Source organism: Pithys albifrons, chromosome 14 (genome assembly GCF_047495875.1).
Source record: "Pithys albifrons albifrons isolate INPA30051 chromosome 14, PitAlb_v1, whole genome shotgun sequence".
Classification (NCBI taxonomy): domain Eukaryota; kingdom Metazoa; phylum Chordata; class Aves; order Passeriformes; family Thamnophilidae; genus Pithys; species Pithys albifrons.
In genome coordinates this window covers 7,292,417-7,312,446 of record NC_092471.1, presented here as the reverse complement: position 1 = coordinate 7,312,446, position 20,030 = coordinate 7,292,417, and the positions used below count along the sequence as shown (strand labels likewise).

Genomic DNA, 20,030 nt, shown 5'->3' with positions numbered 1-20,030 from the left:
AGAGAAGAGCAGGTAGATTACACAGACTTGGTGAAATCAGCCCTTCTGAAGGGCTTTTATAGGCCCTTTTTTTCCAGCCTGATATAGCATTAAAGGCCTCTCTTAGTAATGAGTAAAATCTCAGCAGGTTATGGGGTTTTGGTGTTTTTTTTCTTTGCTGTATTGCATTCAAAAAGTATTGTGCCTTTTACATAAGCTTGTACAGTTTGTTGCTATTATTTTGGATCAAATTGGAAGCCTTGTCAGTGTGACTTGGGTAATAAAAACATCTTCCTTAATTAAGATTACTCAAAACCTGCTTTTGTGTTTCCCCCTCTAATTTCTCTCCTGCTCAGGTCGTTCGTACTGCGTTAGGACACAAAGAATGTTGAATCAATGTTTAGAATCTTTGGTTCAAAAAGTCCAAAGTGGAGTTGTTATTAACTTTGAAAAGTCAGGACCAGATCCAGCTCCTATTGGAGAAGGTACAGTGACTGTGTTTTTTTCCTATAAGATTTAAAAAGAAATGCTTTGGTTGTATGTAAATGTCTTTAAGTGTCTTCGGTGTCCTTCGTGCCACCTTTTTCCTGCAGTGAACAGGATACATTGATGGCTGATACTGTCTAACAAAAACAGTATTATTTTTACCCCGTTTGAGTGGTGATGCCCTGTGGGATATGAATGTATAAAAACATCAAGACTTCCCATCTCTATGAGAATTGGGAAAGTCCTAAACTAGACAGAAATACGATAGGAATTACCAAAGCTATAAAAATCATTGTGTTTATAATGCAGAGAAGTTAAAATGATGTGTCCCTGAAACATGCTTTCCATAGTATTGTTGGCCTGCTCTCTAGAGCCAGAAAAATCAGTCTTGTAAGATGTATTTAAAATGAAGAAGGTTGTTTAAGTGGGTGATCTCTGCTGTGCTGTTTGCTTTGATGAGCAGCCTTTGAAAACTAATGGTCACATTCTGTACTGCCACAAAACTCCTTGTCCTCAGCATGCAGGGAGTCTGTGCTGGTGCACTGCAGTGGGCTGTGGGGTTTGTGATCTGTGAGTTGTTAGTAATTAAAAACATGGCAATAGCTGCTCCTGCAAGATGCATCCAGCTTCTCCATGAAACTTTCTCCTCTTTCAGCTCCCACTAATGGCAGCATCAGTCAGTGAGCTTTGCAGCCCATGTAGAAAGACTAAATGCAGATTCTCTTGCAGCAGAACTAAGAGCAGTAACTTGCTGCTTGCTGCCTGTCAGATCCATGTCAGACACTGAGCTTAAGCAAACTCACCTTCCATAATGTGGGAGTGTGTCTTGCTGCACTCCCTGTCTGAGGGCTGGGCCATGGGGGCACTAGGGTAGATCTGGGCAGATGTTACCAGTGTTTCTCAGATGATTCTGTGATACACCTGGGTGTGTAGGTTATTTTAGCTGCTGATGTAAAGATCTGTATGTCTTTGGAACAAGAGTAATGTTATGCCTTATGGGCTGCTATCACAGAAATTTTGCTAGCAGACAAATGCATGCATGTAGCTTTTCATTTTCCTTTTGTTTGTTATTTTGCTTTGTTTAAATTTTAGATGGACTTGTTGATTCATCCAGGCCCATCAATTCATTTGCTTCTCAGCCGTGGCATAGTTGTCATAAACTCATTTATGTACGGCCTAACCCTAAAACGGGGGTTCCTGTGGGGCACTGGCCAATCCCAGAGTCTTTTTGGCCTGATCAGAATTCACCAACACTGGTAAGTAAAATAAGAACTGAAAAAAGGATTCTGCACTAATAAATGAACAGGCTGAAAATGGATACTGCAGTAGTTTTTATTTTCTGTGTTTACTTATATGATGTGACTGCTTCAAAAGGTTAAAACTGGTTTTAGCACAAAATGGTGCAATCCGATGTTGATACTGTAACCTGTGGTGCTTCTTGCATGGGGACTTATATGATTAGTTAATTTGGTGAATAGTTTTTAAAGGCTATGAAATTCAACTGTAAGTTACCTCACATACCACAAATCATAGTGGCCTATTAAGTTTTAATCAAAGCTATATAAATTTCATTTACGTAGAGAAAGGAGTATTTGTTTTTGAAAGAAGATCAGCCAGGTTTTCTCTGCTTAGTATTTCATGTGTGGACTCCTATTGCTAGCAGGAAGAATTAAAACTGAAACAAAAGAGCTACTTACTCTCTTCAGAAAATGAAAGAGTACTCATTTCTCCTTTTCTTATTGAAATGATCATACATTTGGTATGCCTTGCTCGTTTCTCTAAAGATCTCTTTTGTTAGGCATGTTTGCAAGTGCTCGAGGTACTGTGTGTCCATTGCCCTTGCCCTTTCCTCCTGATTCAAGAGGAAAAAAACAATCAGATTTATAGGGAATATCTTGAGATATCCTTTGTGAACTGAATGCAGTTTCATATCTGTAATTCTGTGAACAGCAAACTGGGAGGCAAAAATAGTGAATTATTAACCATGGTTTTTCTCTTGGTGGGAAGAATGGTTTTTTTCAGTTAAGTAAAATATTTAGTTAATCTATATTCTGTTGTGGGAGCTTGTTTTCTATTCTCTTTTAAAGAAAATTGTGGAAACTTGAGAGTTTAAGCCATATAGGCTGGTAAAATGATAATTGATACACTTCTCTCCCTCCTTTTCAGCCTCCACGCACAGCTCACCCCGTGGTGAGGTTCTCCTGTGTGGATTGTGAGCCCATGGTAATAGACAAACTTCCTTTTGACAAGTATGAGCTCGAGCCTTCCCCCCTCACACAGTACATCTTGGAACGAAAGTCTCCCCATACCTGCTGGCAGGTATTTGCCTTTTGTTTGATTCTAGAATTGTAAGGGGTAATCTGAGGTACTTCAGGCTCTGTAAGCCTGGAGAATTGGGGTCTGGGTGCAGACTCTGCAGCTGATGAGAAGAAACATGTCAAGGTTTCACTTACCTCCTTTCTAAGGGAATTATCAGGAGTCAGAATGAGTGTTCCCTTCACAGACTTTGTAATCTCATTTAATTCACTTTCTAGGTCCATCTCATTTTGCTGAGAAATGTGTCCCCCAGGTTCCATTTCTGGCTAAATTGAAATTCTCTGAAGGCTTTAATTTGCTTACAGGGAAAACCAAGCACTAGTTTCCATCATGTTACCTCATCAACAGCTGCAAATAATTTTCACTAGATGGTTGAAGCTGCTAATGGGAATTGAGTGAGAGCTGTTGATCCTGTTGACTGGATTGACCTTGGAGCGGTCAGAGTTCTCTTGCTAAAATCTTTTCTCACATGCTCCATTTGTAATATTTTCATAAGTTTCTGCATCTTTTCTGAAATAAGTATTTTAACTCCCTTCTCCAGTGGTGTTCTTGTAAATAATAGTTAAATGTGTCCATCAGGAATTTTAGTATGGTATTTTAGCTGAGAAGTTGGGTTTGGAGATGTCTCTGATGTTTTTGTTTCCCTAACAAATACTACAATTTAACTGAAAATATAACACGCGTATTCAGAACTAAAATTCAAGTTACTTTAAACAAAATAATTTCAAAAATGTGCTTTAGACATTCATAGATACGTTATTTGCCTGAGTTTCTAAAATTACTCTACTGGTTTTCAAGAACTGCTTTTCTTTGCTACACATCATACCCTTACAGATTACAGTAATAGGCTCATTGTCATAGAAACCATGTAACAAACCCAGTTCATTGTGCCCTGAAAAAGGAGAGCAAAAATACTTGCTATTTACTGCAAGGTTTATTTTTTCTAGGAAATCTATTTTTGCCTTAGCTGTGAGTTATTTTGCCTGTCTCAGTTAAGAATTTGTACCATCTTTATCCTGTTGAAAGAATTGTTTACATGTATTGCTTTTCAGGGTTAATACCCTCATATATGTGCACTTAAAAAATAAAGTAAATGTTAATCTTGGCACTGGGCGTAAGGAAGACATTTCTTGAATGTTTGTTTTGCTTGATTTCTATGCTTTAAAAAGCCTTAGATTTCTTCTGTCAGTGTTGTAAATTTTAGTTGTTACTTTGAGTCAGAGGACTAATTTCAAATAGTTTGTTCATTTAATATACCTCCAACAGATGTCCCCTAACCTATTTTAAATAATTTCAAAACCTGTAGCATTTCCACACTGACTAAACCTTGCACTGCTCAGTTTTGTGACTGAGGAATGTAAGTCCATACTCACCTGATGTGTGCAGCCTCAGACTTGGCTGTTCTTGGTAATCTGCTGTCTCAATACAGTTGAATTTGGATTGATCTGAATTTCTAAATGCCCCATGCTTAATATTCTTCATGTTCTTCTAATACAGTGATCTCTCCTCTTCTTTGTCAGGTATTTGTGAGCAGCAGTGGGAAATACAGCGAACTTGGCCACCCGTTTGGGTATTTAAAAGCAAGCACTACTTTAACCTGTGTAAACCTCTTTGTGATGCCTTACAACTACCCTGTGTTACTTCCATTGTTGGGTAGGTAACAAATTTACCTTGGACTGCCAATGAAGCTGCTTCAGAGTAAAAGCAAAACAATAATGGTTGGTGTTCTGCCTTAGTTTGAGACGTTATAAAATAATGGAGATCAGAGAGTAGAGAATATTGCAAACTCTTTTAACATCATTTGGGAGGAGAGGATTTTCATACCCCCTCTCCCTTTTTTTCTCTCCAGCAGAGGAGGAGAGCTACCTGCTTCCAGTGCATGTTTGATGCTGTTCACCTCCTAGACACGTAGCCTCTTCCTTAACCTGGAGTAAGCTTCAACCTCCATTCTTTTCCCTCCTTTAGGGTGTGGTGTATCCAGGTTTTGCAGTTGCTCTTGTAGCAGCTTATTTTTTACTGGAAGATCAGATGCAGTGTTTGCCACGGGTGTTGGGAAGAGGGAATTCCCTAATGCAGTTTAGAGCAGTAAGAAGGAATTGAGCAGTGAAACAGTCTGCATTTCTTCCCTGCCCTGAGGACCAGTTGTTTTGTTTTTTTTCACTCCCACAATGAAATTACTTTCTGAGGAGAGATGGTATGAAAAGGTGCTGTGTGAGTATCTGTTACGGTAATTGTGGCTGTTTGGGATCTGGCATAAAGGTAGTGGCAGAGAGGAGTTTCCAGGTGCCACCAGCCCTTTTAGTTGCAGATGCTTTAAGGCTTTTTTGTTTTTTGTGTGTGTTTAATGACACAGAATAACAGTGATCAAGAGAATTAACATTGAGTCTTACTGTCTTACACAAGATTTGTCCATTCATTTCTAGAGAAAAAACCCAAACCAGAACACAATTCCGGAGTGTTTTTTCATAATCCTGGTCATAACAAAAAAGGAAGAAATTTGTGCTTGCTGATAATGTGTCTTTTATAGTTATCCATGTAGTCTGATAGCCGTCCCAAAGTGTGCAAGGACATTCTAGACTAAATCAGAGTTCCTGCAAGTTTGTGGCTCCTGAAATACTGCAGCAAACCTACTAGCTGAAAAGCCATCACTGAGCCTAAATTAATTTCCCTGCTCATTTTGATGTTGACATTTGCAGTTCTGCTGTGTCTTCCCTGCCAGCTCTTGTCTTCCTGCTGCCTTTTTTGCAGGGGTGTAAAGCTCTTCCTACTCTTTGGAGAAAGGCACTTTGCAGAGCGTGTAGAGCTATTCTGCAGTTTACTTACTTGGTCATCCCACATCATAAATTTCTGAGGGTTGTTGAAAGGAAAATGGAGAGCTTCTGTATTGCCTGAGTTGTAAAGTGGATGCTTTCGTTAGAGCACAAATCCTGTGCATTCCATATTGTTAACACAAACGCTCACAGTGCTACCTTCAGATCTCCTTCTAGGACTTTGTTTATCCTTGGTCCCTTAAGGCACGGTGGGATTAAGTTCTGTGGAATACACATAAAACATGAAAGCAGATCTGGGCCCTTTCCTACTTAGCAGTACAGAAAATGACTGAGATGATAAGAGCATACCTGGTAAATTATTTGTAGGTGTTTTTAACAATGCTGACTCTGGGTTTGTAGGTAGGTAGGGGTTGTTTCTGTTTTTAAACACTCCCCTTGTGTCTGTCTTAACACATACCAAGAGTCGATACTGATGGTTCAGCAGAGGACTGATTTGAGTGTGTAAAACCAATTTTTCATTACTCTTACTCAGATGAAAAAGGATGATATGAGAACCCCCAAGACCAGAAGTCTGTTGCATTCAGCCCCTACCACCCATATGGGCACATCAGTGTTTCTGGTAGCTGCTGCCCTACTGGTAGAATGTTGTGTTGGAGAACTAGGACTTGGGATAGTACTGTGGATAATCTCTCTCTGTTCCTTCTCTGACTCTTTCAAAGACAAAACCACTTACCTCTGTGTGTTTGTACCGTCTTACCAAGCAACTTACGTGTTCAGCCTATAAACAGAGATAGTAATATGCCTAAGAATTTTTTTACTTGCATTTTTGTTTTCCTCCTGTATTCTTGAGCAGGAAAGGTTTTAACTCTCTTTCTGAAAAATAATGTAACAGAAGGCCCTAAAAGACAGGTAAGGTATGGGGGGATGAGGAAGGTTGCAGGTGATACTTGAGCAAACTGAAGCAAGTCATAGTGGTTTGTGACTGAAGGAGGTAATTGTACCACATCCTGTAGCTTTGATGATTTTATGTCTTGGTTTCTGCAAAAGTGGATTTGGGAATGCTGTAGCATCTACTGGATTTTCACTTACAGTAACTGGTTTTTAAATCTGAAGCTTTGTAAGGAAAGGGTCCAATTAATAGGACGTGATAAAGCAGTGAGGCTGCATAGTCCATGTTTTAACCTGACTCATGCACTGCATTTAATTGGTTGTCTGACACAAGGGATGGTCTCTGGTCCATTCCCAGCAATGACAGACCATGTGGGATGTGCTGCTGCTGCTGCTGAGCAGCATCTTGTGCTCTCCTAAGGCTACAGAGGAGTCATGAGTAGCCTGGAACTGGTTTGCTCCCAGCTCTGAGGAGGTGGGGTGCAGTTCTTTGTGCAGAGTGAGGCAGCTGCTGAAGGTGGAACCTTTCACAGAGATGCTGATGAGCTTTGGTGCCGAGTGCTTGGCCCTCATTTTCTAGAAATTGCTCTTGGAGGATTGTTGCCTGTAACTGATACTGGCAAAGCTGCTGTAGTTCAGGTGTTGTTCTGCTTAAGTACAATTGTACAGCCAAGTTCATAAAGCAGAAGCTGAAGGAGGGATGTGAGGGAGAGCTAAGCAAAGATGAGGTCTATTTCTAAATGCTTGTGCCTTGCCTAAGAGGTTTCCTTGGCTGCCTTTGGCAGTGTTGGTGGGAGGGCAGGCGCTGCTGGGCAGTAGGAGTGACTGTTCTTTGGGAGTGCCAGCAGAAGCAGCAGTGAAACAGCCATTATGAAACACTATAAGAAGATGGTTAATACCCTATCTCTGTGGGTCTAAATGTGCAGGAGGATGAGCATTTAGAAAATGTCTGCCTGTGAAGGGCTGCATCGTGGGCAGTTTCCTTTGATGCTTTTACAGGCTCTGTGACAGAACCTGCAAGTAATGATTTTGTGTTGTGGAATGAAGGGCTGTGTGTCTCACCAGCATGAACCCAGCATGGTGTGGTACTGGGGGGGAGAGCCAAATGTTTTGTATCAGGGCAGAAAGAATGCCACAATACCTTTCTTAAAACTAGATGCTGTTTTCCATTGAAGCATCTTATTTTTAGCTGGATGCTTGGCAGGGAAGGGTGCTGCTTTCTGGGAATGTAAAATCCTGAATCTCTGCTGCTTATAAAAGAGGTATATATCTATTAGTGCAACAGGGTATGATGGTATACCTGCTCAGGTGGAATTTAATGTGAGTGGTGATTTAAATAAAAATAAGTTTTAATTTGGATTATATGGTGCATGAACTGTTCTTGTAATTTAGGCTTCAGCTGAGCTACTGAAATTACCTACTGACTCTTCTCCCTCTCACACTCTTTATTTTTTTTGACTGTTCACCAGTCTTAAAGGTACATCCAGTCCCCTTCTGTAGTGCTGGGTATTAAAGGTCTGTATTGCTGTGCTGTTTGTCACAATTCAGTTGTTTTGTACATTAATCTGAAGTGGATAAAGACTTTGAAACCCAGCTTTCAGTTTACTGGTCTGTCTGTGATTTTACCTGATCTCTTGAGTTGTTGCAGTTTGTGGCCCTTTCCCAGTGGAATACCATATTCCTGATTATTGAGTGCTTTCAGCTCCCTCCAAGTTCAGAAGTAAAAAATTCTGCCTTAAGTGGACTATAAAGAAAGTCATATCTGAAAGTTAATAGGTTGGAATAAAACTATATAAGGATTTTTTTAATACTTTATAATTTTTATCTGCAAAAGGGAGTTTAATCTAGGCACAACACAGTTAACTGGGTTACTCTTAGTTTGCTTATTTATATGATGATCATGTGCAGCTGAGGGCACAGAGGAAGATGCACCTTTCAAGTGCCTGTGTTGTAACCTGCTGACAGTGTGTCTCAAACTCTCGAGGTAGAGGCAGGTAAGATGTTGATGGGGATGTTTTCTTTGAAACTTGTGTTTACCACCACAACTGTCACCTTTTTGAAGGATAGGAATTCCTTCTTTGGGGAGACTCATTTTAAATAGAGAAATCTTTGCTGAAACTCTGCATAGGTTGGAGAAATTCTTCCTTGGATGGCAGAGATCAGGAGGTGCTCCTGTGTTTGATGTCTGGCAGTGCAGCTGTCTGTGCACAGGGAATGTGCCTGTGCAGTTACTGGTACAACCTCACAGTGCAGGAAGTGAGACAGCAATAAAGTGCTGATAAGGGTGTTAAGGTTCAAGCTGTACTCCCAATCAACTTATAGACCATAAAATATTAGGACATGCTGTAATACTGAACATTATACATTTTAATTTTTATCATTTTGAATTTTGGAAGAGAGGTGTAGTTTAACTTGCATTTTGCTGCAAAAAGGTATTAGGCCTGTAAGATAAGAATGGATGTTATTTTATATTTGCCATATGTCATGATACCATCACAGGTTCTTTTGGGTAATAGTGCTTAAACTTGTGGTATATTACGATTTTAAATGGAATTCTGACTTGTCCTCTCAAACTCCACCCTACTTTCTTCAGGTCAGGGAAGTACCAGTAGCATCTGTAGTGTGGTTTTTACTTGTGATCCAGAATTCATTTAGATTGGAAAATACCTATAATGGAGTGTGGTTTGACTATGAGAACTTGGGAAATAATACCATAACATCTGTTTGATTTGTGCAGAATACTGTGCCAGTCAAATTTTCTTCTCCAAATGTATCTTCCTGGAAGCTCAGTTGGGAGAAAACAATTTCCTTGCTGCATCTGTCTTGTGCACACCCTCTTCTGTGCATCTCTCCCCAGTTAATTTTTGAACATCCCTTTCTCCAGTCCTGCATATCCTTCCATTAGCCTCGCTTTGCCAGCATACCACAGCCCTACTAAGAAGAAACTTTATTGCAATTAATAATTCATAAATGGTAAATTACAGGATACTGTGTTTGTTTTTGTTTTTTGGAGATCACTGGTGCAGTTCATAGTGTGCACAGCAAATAGGTGGTCAGTGGTTCCTGAATGGCAATATGCACACCTCTAGTGTGAGCAAGATGTTTCTAAAACAGTATCCAAAGGAAATAAATGTCTGGTTGCCCCTCTCTTGCAGGGCAGCAGTTTTTAGAGCTAATTACTATCTCTTGTCTATACTGTGGAGACTTTGCTGCCCTGGCACGAGGCAGGTGGTGTAGCTGGAGGAAGCCCCTTCTCTGCTGGGGCACAGCTGCTGCTGTTGGCAGCAGAGTCCAGCAGAGCTGGCCAGAGGGATTCCCTGATTTGAATTGGTTTTTTTCTTTCCCTTTGATGCCAACCGATATTTTTACTGGAGAAAAAATTCATTGTACAGGTTGAACAGAAGAAAGCTGGTCTGACAGTGAAAATTGAACCAAATTAATGGTTTTTGGTGTAATCAGAGGCAGGGACTCCCTGATGATGCAAGAGACATGTAGGGGAGGTGAAACTCTTAACAGGTGAATCTGTTGCACCTTCTGTGCTGCTGGTAGTTGTGTGCAGTGTTTAAGTCTGATGTGCCTTGTAAGTTTGCTTATAATGGGAACTTGCTGTGGATTGCCTACTGCAGCTAGGATGGGAATTCCCAATCCTTCACACCTAAAGTTAAGAGCAGTTTTTGTGGGAAAGCCCCATTGGGAGATGGGTGGTGGGATTGAAAAGAGGGGGGTAGCCTGGCACCTGCAATTTTGGACAAAGCTGATGGTCTGGAACTGTATAAATGACACCTTCTTTTGTTGTTTTCCTTGTTGCAGATGACTTGTTTAAGGTTCACAAACTTAAGCCAAATCTGAAGTGGAGACAGGCTTTTGACAACTACTTAAAAACAATGCCTCCCTACTACTTACTGGTATGTTCCTCTCCTCATTTCATCCTCCCGGGTATAATGGCTGGTGTGACCAGAGTCCTGTGCATCATACCTCTTCTAGTAAATTTTTTTGCATAATTATGATGAGATTTTAGGTAGCAAACATTTTGCTTTGCAGAGGTATGTGGATTAGGTCAAGCATTTTTAAGAAATAAATTTGTAGAAATGTTGTGTAATAGTAACTATCTTAACATATTAAATATGTTTTCTGATCATTAAGTATTAAATGAGCTTTGATCCAACGTACTTTAGATTGTTCAGAGAAACCAAATGTGGCATTATTTTTGTAACTTGATAAGGAAAATGCAGATTAGTTTGTTTATTAATGTGGGTGAAGTGCTAGAACTTGGGAAGCTGGGCCAAATGAGGGGTGGGGGAGGCAGGCACTGTGTCACCTTTTACATGTAGCTTGGACAATGCACCTCAATATGGACTTGCATCATCCCGGCTATTCTGGACCTGAGCCTTTGAGTGGAAACCGCCAGCGCCACCACGGCCTGTGGTGTCTTGGTGATGTGGCATAACGTCCACCGTGAGCTAGTTAGACACCAAACTCATGTCACATGTTATCTGAATAGACTTGAATTTTAGTGGCCAAAAGTGGAAAAGCTAGAGCACTAATCTACGTGCCTTAGCTTCCTATAATTGAGCTTATAAATTTCTTTTTTAAATACTTATTCTCTTACTATTGTGTATTTTGTTTTCCTTATAGCCATTAAAGAAAGCCCTAAGGATGATGGGAGCTCCAAATCTGATATCAGATAATTTAGATTGTGGACTTAGTTACAGTGTTATCTCTTACCTTAAAAAACTCAGCCAACAGGTAGTATTGATAAAACCTTTGCAATTAGAAGTGCGTTGATTATTTAGTTTGTGGTAATCTCATTATAAAGCAGTTAATCCCTGTGGGAGTTCATATGGGTGTGCACCATATATTATAATTGGAGGTTGGTGAGCATTTTCATTGCAAACATGGATGAATCCATCGTGATTCTGTAGCCAGTGATTGTGCCTTCTGTAAGTGGTGGAGGGGAGTGCAAAGGACACCTCTTCAGCTGTACTTCAAGTGTCTGCTAGATTTTGAACTACAAAGAAAATCACTAATTGGATTTATGGCTTCTCTTGCCATTGTTCTTCACAGCTGAAGTCAGAGACTTGCTCTCAGCCTTTTGTTTATTTCCATGTGTTCTTGGCAGTGTGCATTTTTCAAAAAAAAAAAAGTGAGTTCTTGTCCATGGAGAAAAAAAATCATGGTTTAAGCTTTTTATCTGAACTTCTTGTTTCGATCAGGTCAGATCCATTCAATGTGTAAAGTGTGACCTGGTGGAAAACAATCTTTTTCTCTTTGTCAAGGCTGTCATTCCAGGTGTAACTCCCTGGAGGCCCTTCCCCCTTAGCACGAGGGGCCCTTAAAACAGTATTTTAATGTCTAGAAATTGGTGGGGAACCAGCACGGCCTTTAAAATTACAAAGAAAAAATCCTCCGCCTTAAAGAATGCACAAAATACACCCCAAAGCCTCTGAATGACTGAGCATCTACTAGACTGTGGTATTTTGGTAACTTAATGATATGCAAATTCATATTATTTATCTGTACTATGAAGTTGGAATGACTTGAGATGGCTGTTGTGGCTTTCACAGGCATTCTCAGCACATGGAACAGTTTGAATGTGTTGAATGCATTATAAGCTCCTGTGTAGGGACAGGCAATTCCAGAACTCTGCTGTGCTCCTGCTGTCCTTAAATTCAGAGTTTCCCACAGATAATGAAGCAAAAGCTGCAGAGGAGGAGATCTGGGGGAAGTGGGTTGCAGTCACCATGGGGTTTGGGGTTTTGGTTGGTTGGGGTTTTTTTCTGGAGGTATTGCAAGCGAGTGAAAAAATAAAAGTCTTTGAATACAGATAGAGCTCAACACAGTAAAATCTCTGTAGCTATAATAAGAAATCTGTGCTAATTGGAGAAGTGATAAGATTTAGAAACTTGCTCATAAAGCAAAGTTCTTTTACAACTCTTCTCCCCTGTGTTGTTGCAAACATACAGAACAACCCATAGTTCATAGGTTGTTTAAAAAATAAACTGAAATTTATTGTATCTGAGTAATACCATTGTTTTAGATGCAACTTGACTGTAACTTAAGGCATCCACCTTTCATTATGTTTTTTCTTTCGCTTGAAAGATGATTCTTCAGAGACACAAGAGTCACAGACTTGCAACAGAATCAGGGATATTCACAGACCTCCTACTGGCATATAAATTTAGATACACTGGCTAAATATTTTTCCAAATGCTAGCACATTAGGATTTCTTTATGCTTGAGATCTAATCTGTGTAATCCAATATATCCCTGGGTAGGTAGTTGGGAACTAAATTTATAGCTTTATTCTGCTAATGTACTGTGTGTTTTGTACTGGAAATGTGCAGTGCCTGCTGATTCTTTAACTCATGGTGTGATTCCATTTTAGACAAAAATAGAATCGGAACGGATAATAGGTTCTGTGGGTAAGAAAGTTCCACAAGAAATTGGAATAAAAGTGAAAAATCACTCCAGTGGCCTCTCCTTGGTGCACAGTAGGGACTTTAAACAACTGCTGCAAGGGATCACTGGGGAATCTCCACTGAGACTGTCGGAAATGAATGTTAAAGAATTTGCTGGCTTCCACATAGGACTTTTAAACAAGGTAAACAGCACAGTGATCTTGCATAACTAAGCAGTTAATCTCATCTGTTTTAAATGAGTAACTTTTATGGACTTGGTGTTGAAGGAAGGACTTTCACTGAACTGTGAGAAGCGCAGCGTAGACATAAATAGGGAGAAGAGTAAAAGCAATTTTTTGCTCTTGATTTTGGGACAGTTTTTGAAAATCCCATGATGGTAAACTGTGTTTTAAGTGCCAGTCTTTGCAAAAGACAGCTAGTGCTGTTCATCCAGGAATTAACATGCTTAGTCTTAATGGAGCTGAAAGAACTGATGCTGAATAAGGTCTTGTTGAAAAAACAGCCACTGAGCTTGCTGTATCCAGTTATGAAGCTCTGAAGTTACTTAATACTTCTTAATAGTTAACATTATTACAATTCTAATGGAATTTCTCCATGCATGAGAACTAATGGATTAACTGAAGGTTACTTGTTTTGTTACAAACTAGGATTTGAAGCCACAGGCATTCAGAAATGCCTACGATATTCCTCGTCGCAGTCTTCTAGACCAGCTAACTAGAATGAGAACCAATCTTCTGAAAACACACAGGCTTATCTTGGGGCAGGATGAAGGTAAGCAGTTACAGTTCTTCACTAATAGTTTGGAGAGACTGCACTATTTTTTCTTTTTTTTTCTTTAAATAGTATTTTTTGTCTTTGGTGTGGGAGCAGAAGTGGCCATTGCATCTCTTGCTGAGTCAGACAGTGTCCTTTGCTTGACTCTGAAGGGGAAGGAAAGAAATTTTGCCCTCTGTCATGCAAGATGTCATGCTTTGAATTTCAAAAATAGGTTTCATGGGAGAGGTTTCCCATTCAAGGCTCAGTAAACATGTCCTGTGTAGCAATGGGGCTTAAAGCAGAGAGGGGCTCACTTTGCTGGTGATCTAAAGATGCAGTTGTCAGCACAGAGATCAAACTTGCTTATTTTTTGTTCTTCTGCTAATTAAGCTCAGGTCTTGCCAGCCTGATTTCCACAATTGTAGTCTTCAGCTCTTTCTCTGTAGTGAAATGAAATACTAACTTCTAGTTCTTAAATGCCTCCACTTAGAATTGAAGTGTGTGAGGTTTATATTGCTTTGTTTTTAAGGCAGACTAAATTAAGAGCTGTTGTTCTGTTGCAGACTGTCTTCATAGTGTTCCTGTTGCTCAAATGGGAAATTACCAGGAATATCTGAAAATGATGCCTTCACCTCTTCGGGAAATTGACCCGGATCAACCAAAAAGACTTCATACGTTTGGCAATCCATTTAAACAGGATAAGAAGGTAGGAGGGGGCCGTTCTGTCTGCTGTGTCTTTGTATCTGACATGGCTTGAAATAATTTGTAAGTAGAACTTCTGCCCCACAGCTACAGTATATTGCTGACCTCTGCAGCCTTTTATCATGGGTAGAAAGGAGGAATGTCTTCCACACGGTCCAAGAGAATCGTGTACAGAGTCATGCTGGTTTGCAGAGTGGCACTGGGCTGTCTCTGGGTGTCTGTTCTTAGAGCTGTCAAGTGTTTTGAAAACCACTTGAATTCGAGCTCAGAGGGACTCGATTCGTCAGTGAATTGATGAAACAGATTCTGTCCTGTACTGTTATTTAAATGGTGATTTTCTTTTCAGGGGATGATGATCGACGAAGCCGATGAGTTTGTTGCTGGGCCTCAGAACAAGATCAAGCGTCCTGGAGAGCCCAACACTCCGGCGTCTCTGAAGAGGAGGAGGAGCATGTCCCCACTGCTCAGGCGGCCACAGTCACCGCCCGTTGTCACCAACCACGTGGGCGGGAAAGGACCACCAGCTGCTCCTGGGTCCCCCTCGTACCTGAACCTCAAAGGTGTCCCAGGAAACAGAGGTATATTGAGCTGTAGTGCAGCAGCTTGTGTGGTGGGAATGAGTATCTGGGGAGGAAGGGAAGAGAGGTCTCTCAGCACGTGTCTGTGCTTCAGGGTTACATAGGAGTGCATTTCTTTTGGTGGCCCAGAAAAACAGGCTGCTGCTAGAGCTAAGGAAATCTGAAATTAAACACACTACCAAGGTAGAAAGTTTCTCAGCTCAGCTTTCAGTTCTTGTTTGTGTATTCTGTAGAGAAGGAAAATTAAAATATGGTTGTGTTCATTTCCCACAAACACTGATTTACATACCTCCTATTGGAGCAAATGGAGCCAGAAGAAAACTCTGTTAGCTGTAGCTGGATTTGGGGAAGAGAAGGAAAACATGAGTTTACTTGAAGTCATAACATTGCAATAGGAATACAGAGAATGGTGACTTGGTGATAGTGATATGAGCTGGTAACAGCCAAAGGGAAGGTATTCCCATGGTTACATCCAAAGTTGAATAAAAGTACTGAAGCACAGTCCAGCAACTGTCAGATCACTACACAGCACTTCAGAATAAAAGGATACAGAACTATTTCTTGTTGGGTTTTTTGATGTGCATTAGTAAGATACATATTTTTCATTTGTAGATACCAGTAACAGTGTTGTCCAAGATGGAGAGAAGAAAGGAGAAAATTGTCAATCACTGGAAAAGCAAATCGATGGCTTATCTGTGCAAATGGCTCCTGCTGTTCCAGCTGCTGGGGGAGAGGATGAAATGTTACCCAATGACTTGGACTCCCTTCCTGTTGAGTTCAATTGCTTAAGTGAAGATGGGTTGGATCATAAACCTGGTACCAACGCGCTTGTTCGAGGGCCTCTAAACTACAGCGTGAGTGGAGATGACCAAAAACGGGCGATGGAGTCGACTTCTGAATCTGTGCCAAATTCTTTTAAAATAACACCGACCATGTTGGAGGGAAGCAATGCTGACATCAAAATTAAAGTGATGAAAGAGGTTCGCAAACCTGGAAGAAGTAAGTTGTTTGGGTTTATTGATTTTATTAGTATATTATATGTGGTGCTAGAGAAAAGATTTTTTCCTTGAAGTAAGGAACTGTTTTCAAAACACTCAGCTTTAAATATTGAGTAACTTTTGGTTGCTTGCATGTAAGCAACAGAGGGGCAAAAAATAAGGAAGAAATGCTGGGTAGGTGAGTTAAGTTTGGATTTGTGCTTGGGAAGTTGAGTGCCAAAGCCACTCTGATTGCCCTCAAAGACAGGTTAACTGGTGTAAGAGGTGACCTGAGAAAGCACCTTTCAGAGGATTCTAAAGGCTATTACGCTGTGCTGCTCCTTGTGTATCTGCAGTGTACTCATTGTGCTCTGTCCATCAGAACTGCCTTTGCAGAGCAGAGTAAGTGTGTCAGTAAGGATGCACCTTGGGGTATGTTTGATAGGGAATACTGACAGTTAATAGCAAAGAGGAGTTTTCTTATTTTGCAAGACTGTAATTAGTGATGGAACACTGTTGAAAACTCTTTATGACTTAGAAATACTAAAAATTACTTTCTTTTCTTTTCCTATAAGGTTGGGTAACTCCCCCAAATCTAAATTATTGTGGAGAAAAGCAATTTGCCACCTTAGCTTTTATTACATGTTTCGGCTGTACTTTTACACAGGGTGAAAAACAAACTACTAACCTGAAACTCCAACTAATGTCTGTGCTGTAGAATTTGCCATAGTAACATGTTTTTCCATTTTTTTAATTAAATGGCAGCTGTCCCTAATGTGGTCTGTGTCTGAGTGGTTCATTTTTATAAACTAAACTACTGAATATTTTTCTAATACATTGTCAAGTGCTAGTAATTAGTATAATGGTGTGTTCCTAACTCTTCTGTTTTTCTGATCTTGTGTTGCTTTGAGCACACTGAGGCCGTTGAGAGATGAAGCCTTTTTTTTTACACTGCATCTGTATTTTATTTTTAAGCAGTTTTAAAATTTCCTCCTCTTTGCTTTCTGTTTTGCGAAGTGGGCTCATCTAATTTCATGCCAAATTCATGTCTAGTAAATGGTGATGTACAGTAAAACAGTGCTGTGTTCTGTGTGAGTCACTTGTCTTGCTGCAGAGTTCAGGCAGTCATAAAAGAAAGAAGCCAAGTGGTAGTGGGTTAACTCTGTACATCTGTTCACAGTTCTGACCATTTGCCCTCTCTGTGCCTGCTGCATCCCTCTGAGCAGACTCTTGGTCACAGCACCATAAATCTTGAAACTGGGTTCCACTGTGGAAATACTGAAATAATGCTGTTATTTATTTCCTTTCTAATTTAATGTGTCCAGTTCATTCTATTGCAATGGGCATATTTGTCTTGTACCAGTGAGACAGTGATGTTGTGTTCACACTAAGGATTGATTATTTGACCTTCTAGAGAATTAATCCTGACCTCTGCTCACAGAAACAACAGCTCTAGGCCAGATCAGGGCTTGGTGGCCCCGTGCATGTTCACTGCTACTGCTGGCAAGGTGGTCATGGAGATGGAGGCTGTTGTTCCTAGTCTGCATTTTCTGAGGATAGATGTTCCCAGCTGCTACTGCTCTTAAAGGAAATCTTATTCTTTGGTGCCACGTTTGAATTAGCTGATCATCAGGATCTCTTCAAATTCCTCTTATCACCTGTGTTCTGTGCCTAAAGCTCATCTGGGTGTTTTCCTGCCTTCTGTGTTTTATCATACACAGACGTGTGAAACTGGGCTTTGGTTTTCCTTTTGGCTGTTAAGCTTTAGTGACATTGCATTTGCAAGATTGATTTTTAATACGTGGTTTGGATTTCTATCTCTTTTTAGATTATGAAAAAATATTTTCTCTTCTTGAGGAGGTGCAAGGACCTATGGAAATTCAGAAGTATTTCATTGAATTTGCTATCAAGGAAGCAGCAAGGTTTGTATAGATATAAATGACTCAGAGTCATAAACTCAATACTAATTTAGATCATGGCAGTAAATCACAAACTTTTCCAGTACTATCATTTTCTGTTTCATGTATTTCAATTATTATAGTTGTTTTAGTGGGCAAATTACTGTTACGTTTTTATGGAATGAATAGTCTTGACTCAAAATTTAAATGGGAATTACAGAGATGGGTCATTATTGAAGACCAGCCCAAAACTCAGGTGGGTTGGGGAAGGGTGATTATATTAAATTAAAATTTCTAGCTGTTTTAATGCCAGAAATAAAAGAAAGCTCCTCCATACTGGGAACAGAGAGCCTCTGGTATCATGATTTGCCATGGCTGAGTAGTCTTAAGTTGTTCAACTTTATTTTTGGCAGGAAAAAATTAAATTGCTCTCCCTCTCTTCTGTAGGTTTAAAAAAAGAGTCTTAATACAACACTTAGAGAGAATACTAGAGGAACTAGATTTCACCAGCCCACCCAACAGAGTTAATCATGTCAACAGTAGATAATAATGTACCAACCAGACGAATGCGGACCAGGAATGAGTTTGCTGTGCCACAGAAGAGTGGAAGAGGATGTCGCTGCTGCCCTCACCATCTTGGCAGTCAAGTGATTTTACTGTCACAGTCTGAGAAGAAGCAGTGGAGCTTTAACTTTAAGAACCTGATTCGGCAGAAGCTGGGCTATAACCTTAAGGATTTGCTATGAAAGGTGTGGCTTTTTCCTGTGGAGGGTGCTGTTTGCTCAACAGGCGGAAGAAAATAACCATTGCTGCCCCTCCTGCAGGTGATGAGAATTTACTCATTTGAACGCTGTCATTAGACATTTACGTGCTATAGGCAGCAGGTTGCACTAAAATGGGGCACTGTCAAATGCACACACTGTCTGCATCGTGGAGAGAGCCCGTGTGTTCCCAAAAAAAACCCTCCCAGAAACACCTGCACTGGTAAAAATTGCATGTTGCCACCACAGAGACAAGGGTCTTGTTCCCAAGAACTGCTAGCCATGCCTTTAAACTTGAGATTCAGTGTAGATTGAGAGTAAAGAAACTGCTATTGTGTTAATGAAAGCTAAAGACAGTCCTGTGACTGTTACCACCCGATGGTCACTAAACAATCTACCTCAGACTCTCTTCTGTTTTGTCTGCAGACATTATGAAAGTGCACCTGAGGCTTCCCAGGTCCCCGACTTCAGTTCTCTTTCATCCTGTGAGGAGGACGGAGACTCTTCAGGTGGCCTTGGCACACGCTGTGCTTTGGAAGCACTAAAAGGAAACGCTTTTAAAAACGTGTATTTTAATGTTCATACAAAAGAGATTATTTTGAACAGTATTGTTACCAGATCACTAATTTGATATTTTAACTGTATAAATTTTTTGGAACATATGTATATATAAAATAAACCATTTTATTAATTTTTAAGAAGTGCTAATCTGAGGAGTCTGTAGCGGGCAGCACTGAGTTCCTCCAACTGTCTGTTACCAACAGACTGATATTTTTGTAAAACCAGCTGACCCTAGTCTTGCACACCCTCAAACACACCTTGTGGTGATAGTTGCTCCCTGGAGCACCTGCCCAGGTGTCACTCAGCTCAGCCTCAGTGGGGTGCACGTTTTTACTCAGGCACTAAGTTCTATTTTACGAAACCCTCAGTTGCCTGAGCTTGTATCCTCTCCTCCGTTCCTCTTACTATTTTTTCCAAAGGTAATTTTATATGTCACAAAACATACAAAGAAGACTGAAGCACCTGCATGTAATTACTGTTTTTTCCTTTAAGGCAGTACCAATAATATGCCAGTAGTAAGTGGCTCTTGGATAAGTGTGTGTTTTTGGTTGTTCACTCATAACATCCTCTGATTCTCTAACAGCTTTCTTTAGAATCAGGCTGAAGTTGTGCTCTTGACCTCGTACGGCAAATATTCCAGGGATTCCGGCTGACTTGCTAGGCAGGGAAACAGATTTTCGTGGTGAGCCCATAGTTCTCTGTTCCTGCTGGTATTTTTAGTGCTAGCCAGCCTGTGAGACATCTTTTCCATCCACTCTGAGGCAGTGGCCTTGCCTCCTTGGAAGATGAAGTTTGCCCATTGGAATTACACCAGTGAAATTCAAGAAGGAAGTGAAATTCAAGGAGGAAATAAAATCCAGCGACAGCAAATCTCTGTCACAGTGTATATGAATGAAGTGACATAGGGGAGGGCGTTACTATAAATGCGCCCTCATTCT

General features: G+C 40.4%; 1 protein-coding gene across 6 annotated transcripts in view; it reads left to right on the top strand.

The window, feature by feature from the left end:
- LOC139678319 (integrator complex subunit 6-like) overlaps window positions 1-19,226 on the top strand; it is a 40,528-nt gene extending 21,302 nt beyond the window's left edge. Inside the window, exons 6-19 of one of the 6 annotated variants that reach the window (XR_011699011.1) lie at window positions 336-464; window positions 1,558-1,721; window positions 2,632-2,784; window positions 4,302-4,434; window positions 10,251-10,345; window positions 11,076-11,186; window positions 12,826-13,041; window positions 13,507-13,630; window positions 14,179-14,321; window positions 14,664-14,895; window positions 15,508-15,894; window positions 17,701-17,794; window positions 18,218-18,594; window positions 18,958-19,226. Coding sequence is in view for 3 of the 6 variants with exons in the window: in XM_071569034.1 (XP_071425135.1) it covers window positions 336-464; window positions 1,558-1,721; window positions 2,632-2,784; window positions 4,302-4,434; window positions 10,251-10,345; window positions 11,076-11,186; window positions 12,826-13,041; window positions 13,507-13,630; window positions 14,179-14,321; window positions 14,664-14,895; window positions 15,508-15,894; window positions 17,701-17,794; window positions 18,218-18,317 (2,081 nt within the window). In the remaining 3 variants the exon portion in view is untranslated. Of the gene's footprint in view, window positions 1-335; window positions 465-1,557; window positions 1,722-2,631; window positions 2,785-4,301; window positions 4,435-4,630; window positions 4,712-10,250; window positions 10,346-11,075; window positions 11,187-12,825; window positions 13,042-13,506; window positions 13,631-14,178; window positions 14,322-14,663; window positions 14,896-15,507; window positions 15,895-17,700; window positions 17,795-18,217 lie in introns of those variants that run through there. The other 5 variants (XR_011699010.1, XR_011699012.1, XM_071569034.1 and 2 more) reach the window with 5 other exon arrangements.
- The last annotated feature ends 804 nt before the right edge of the window (window positions 19,227-20,030 follow it).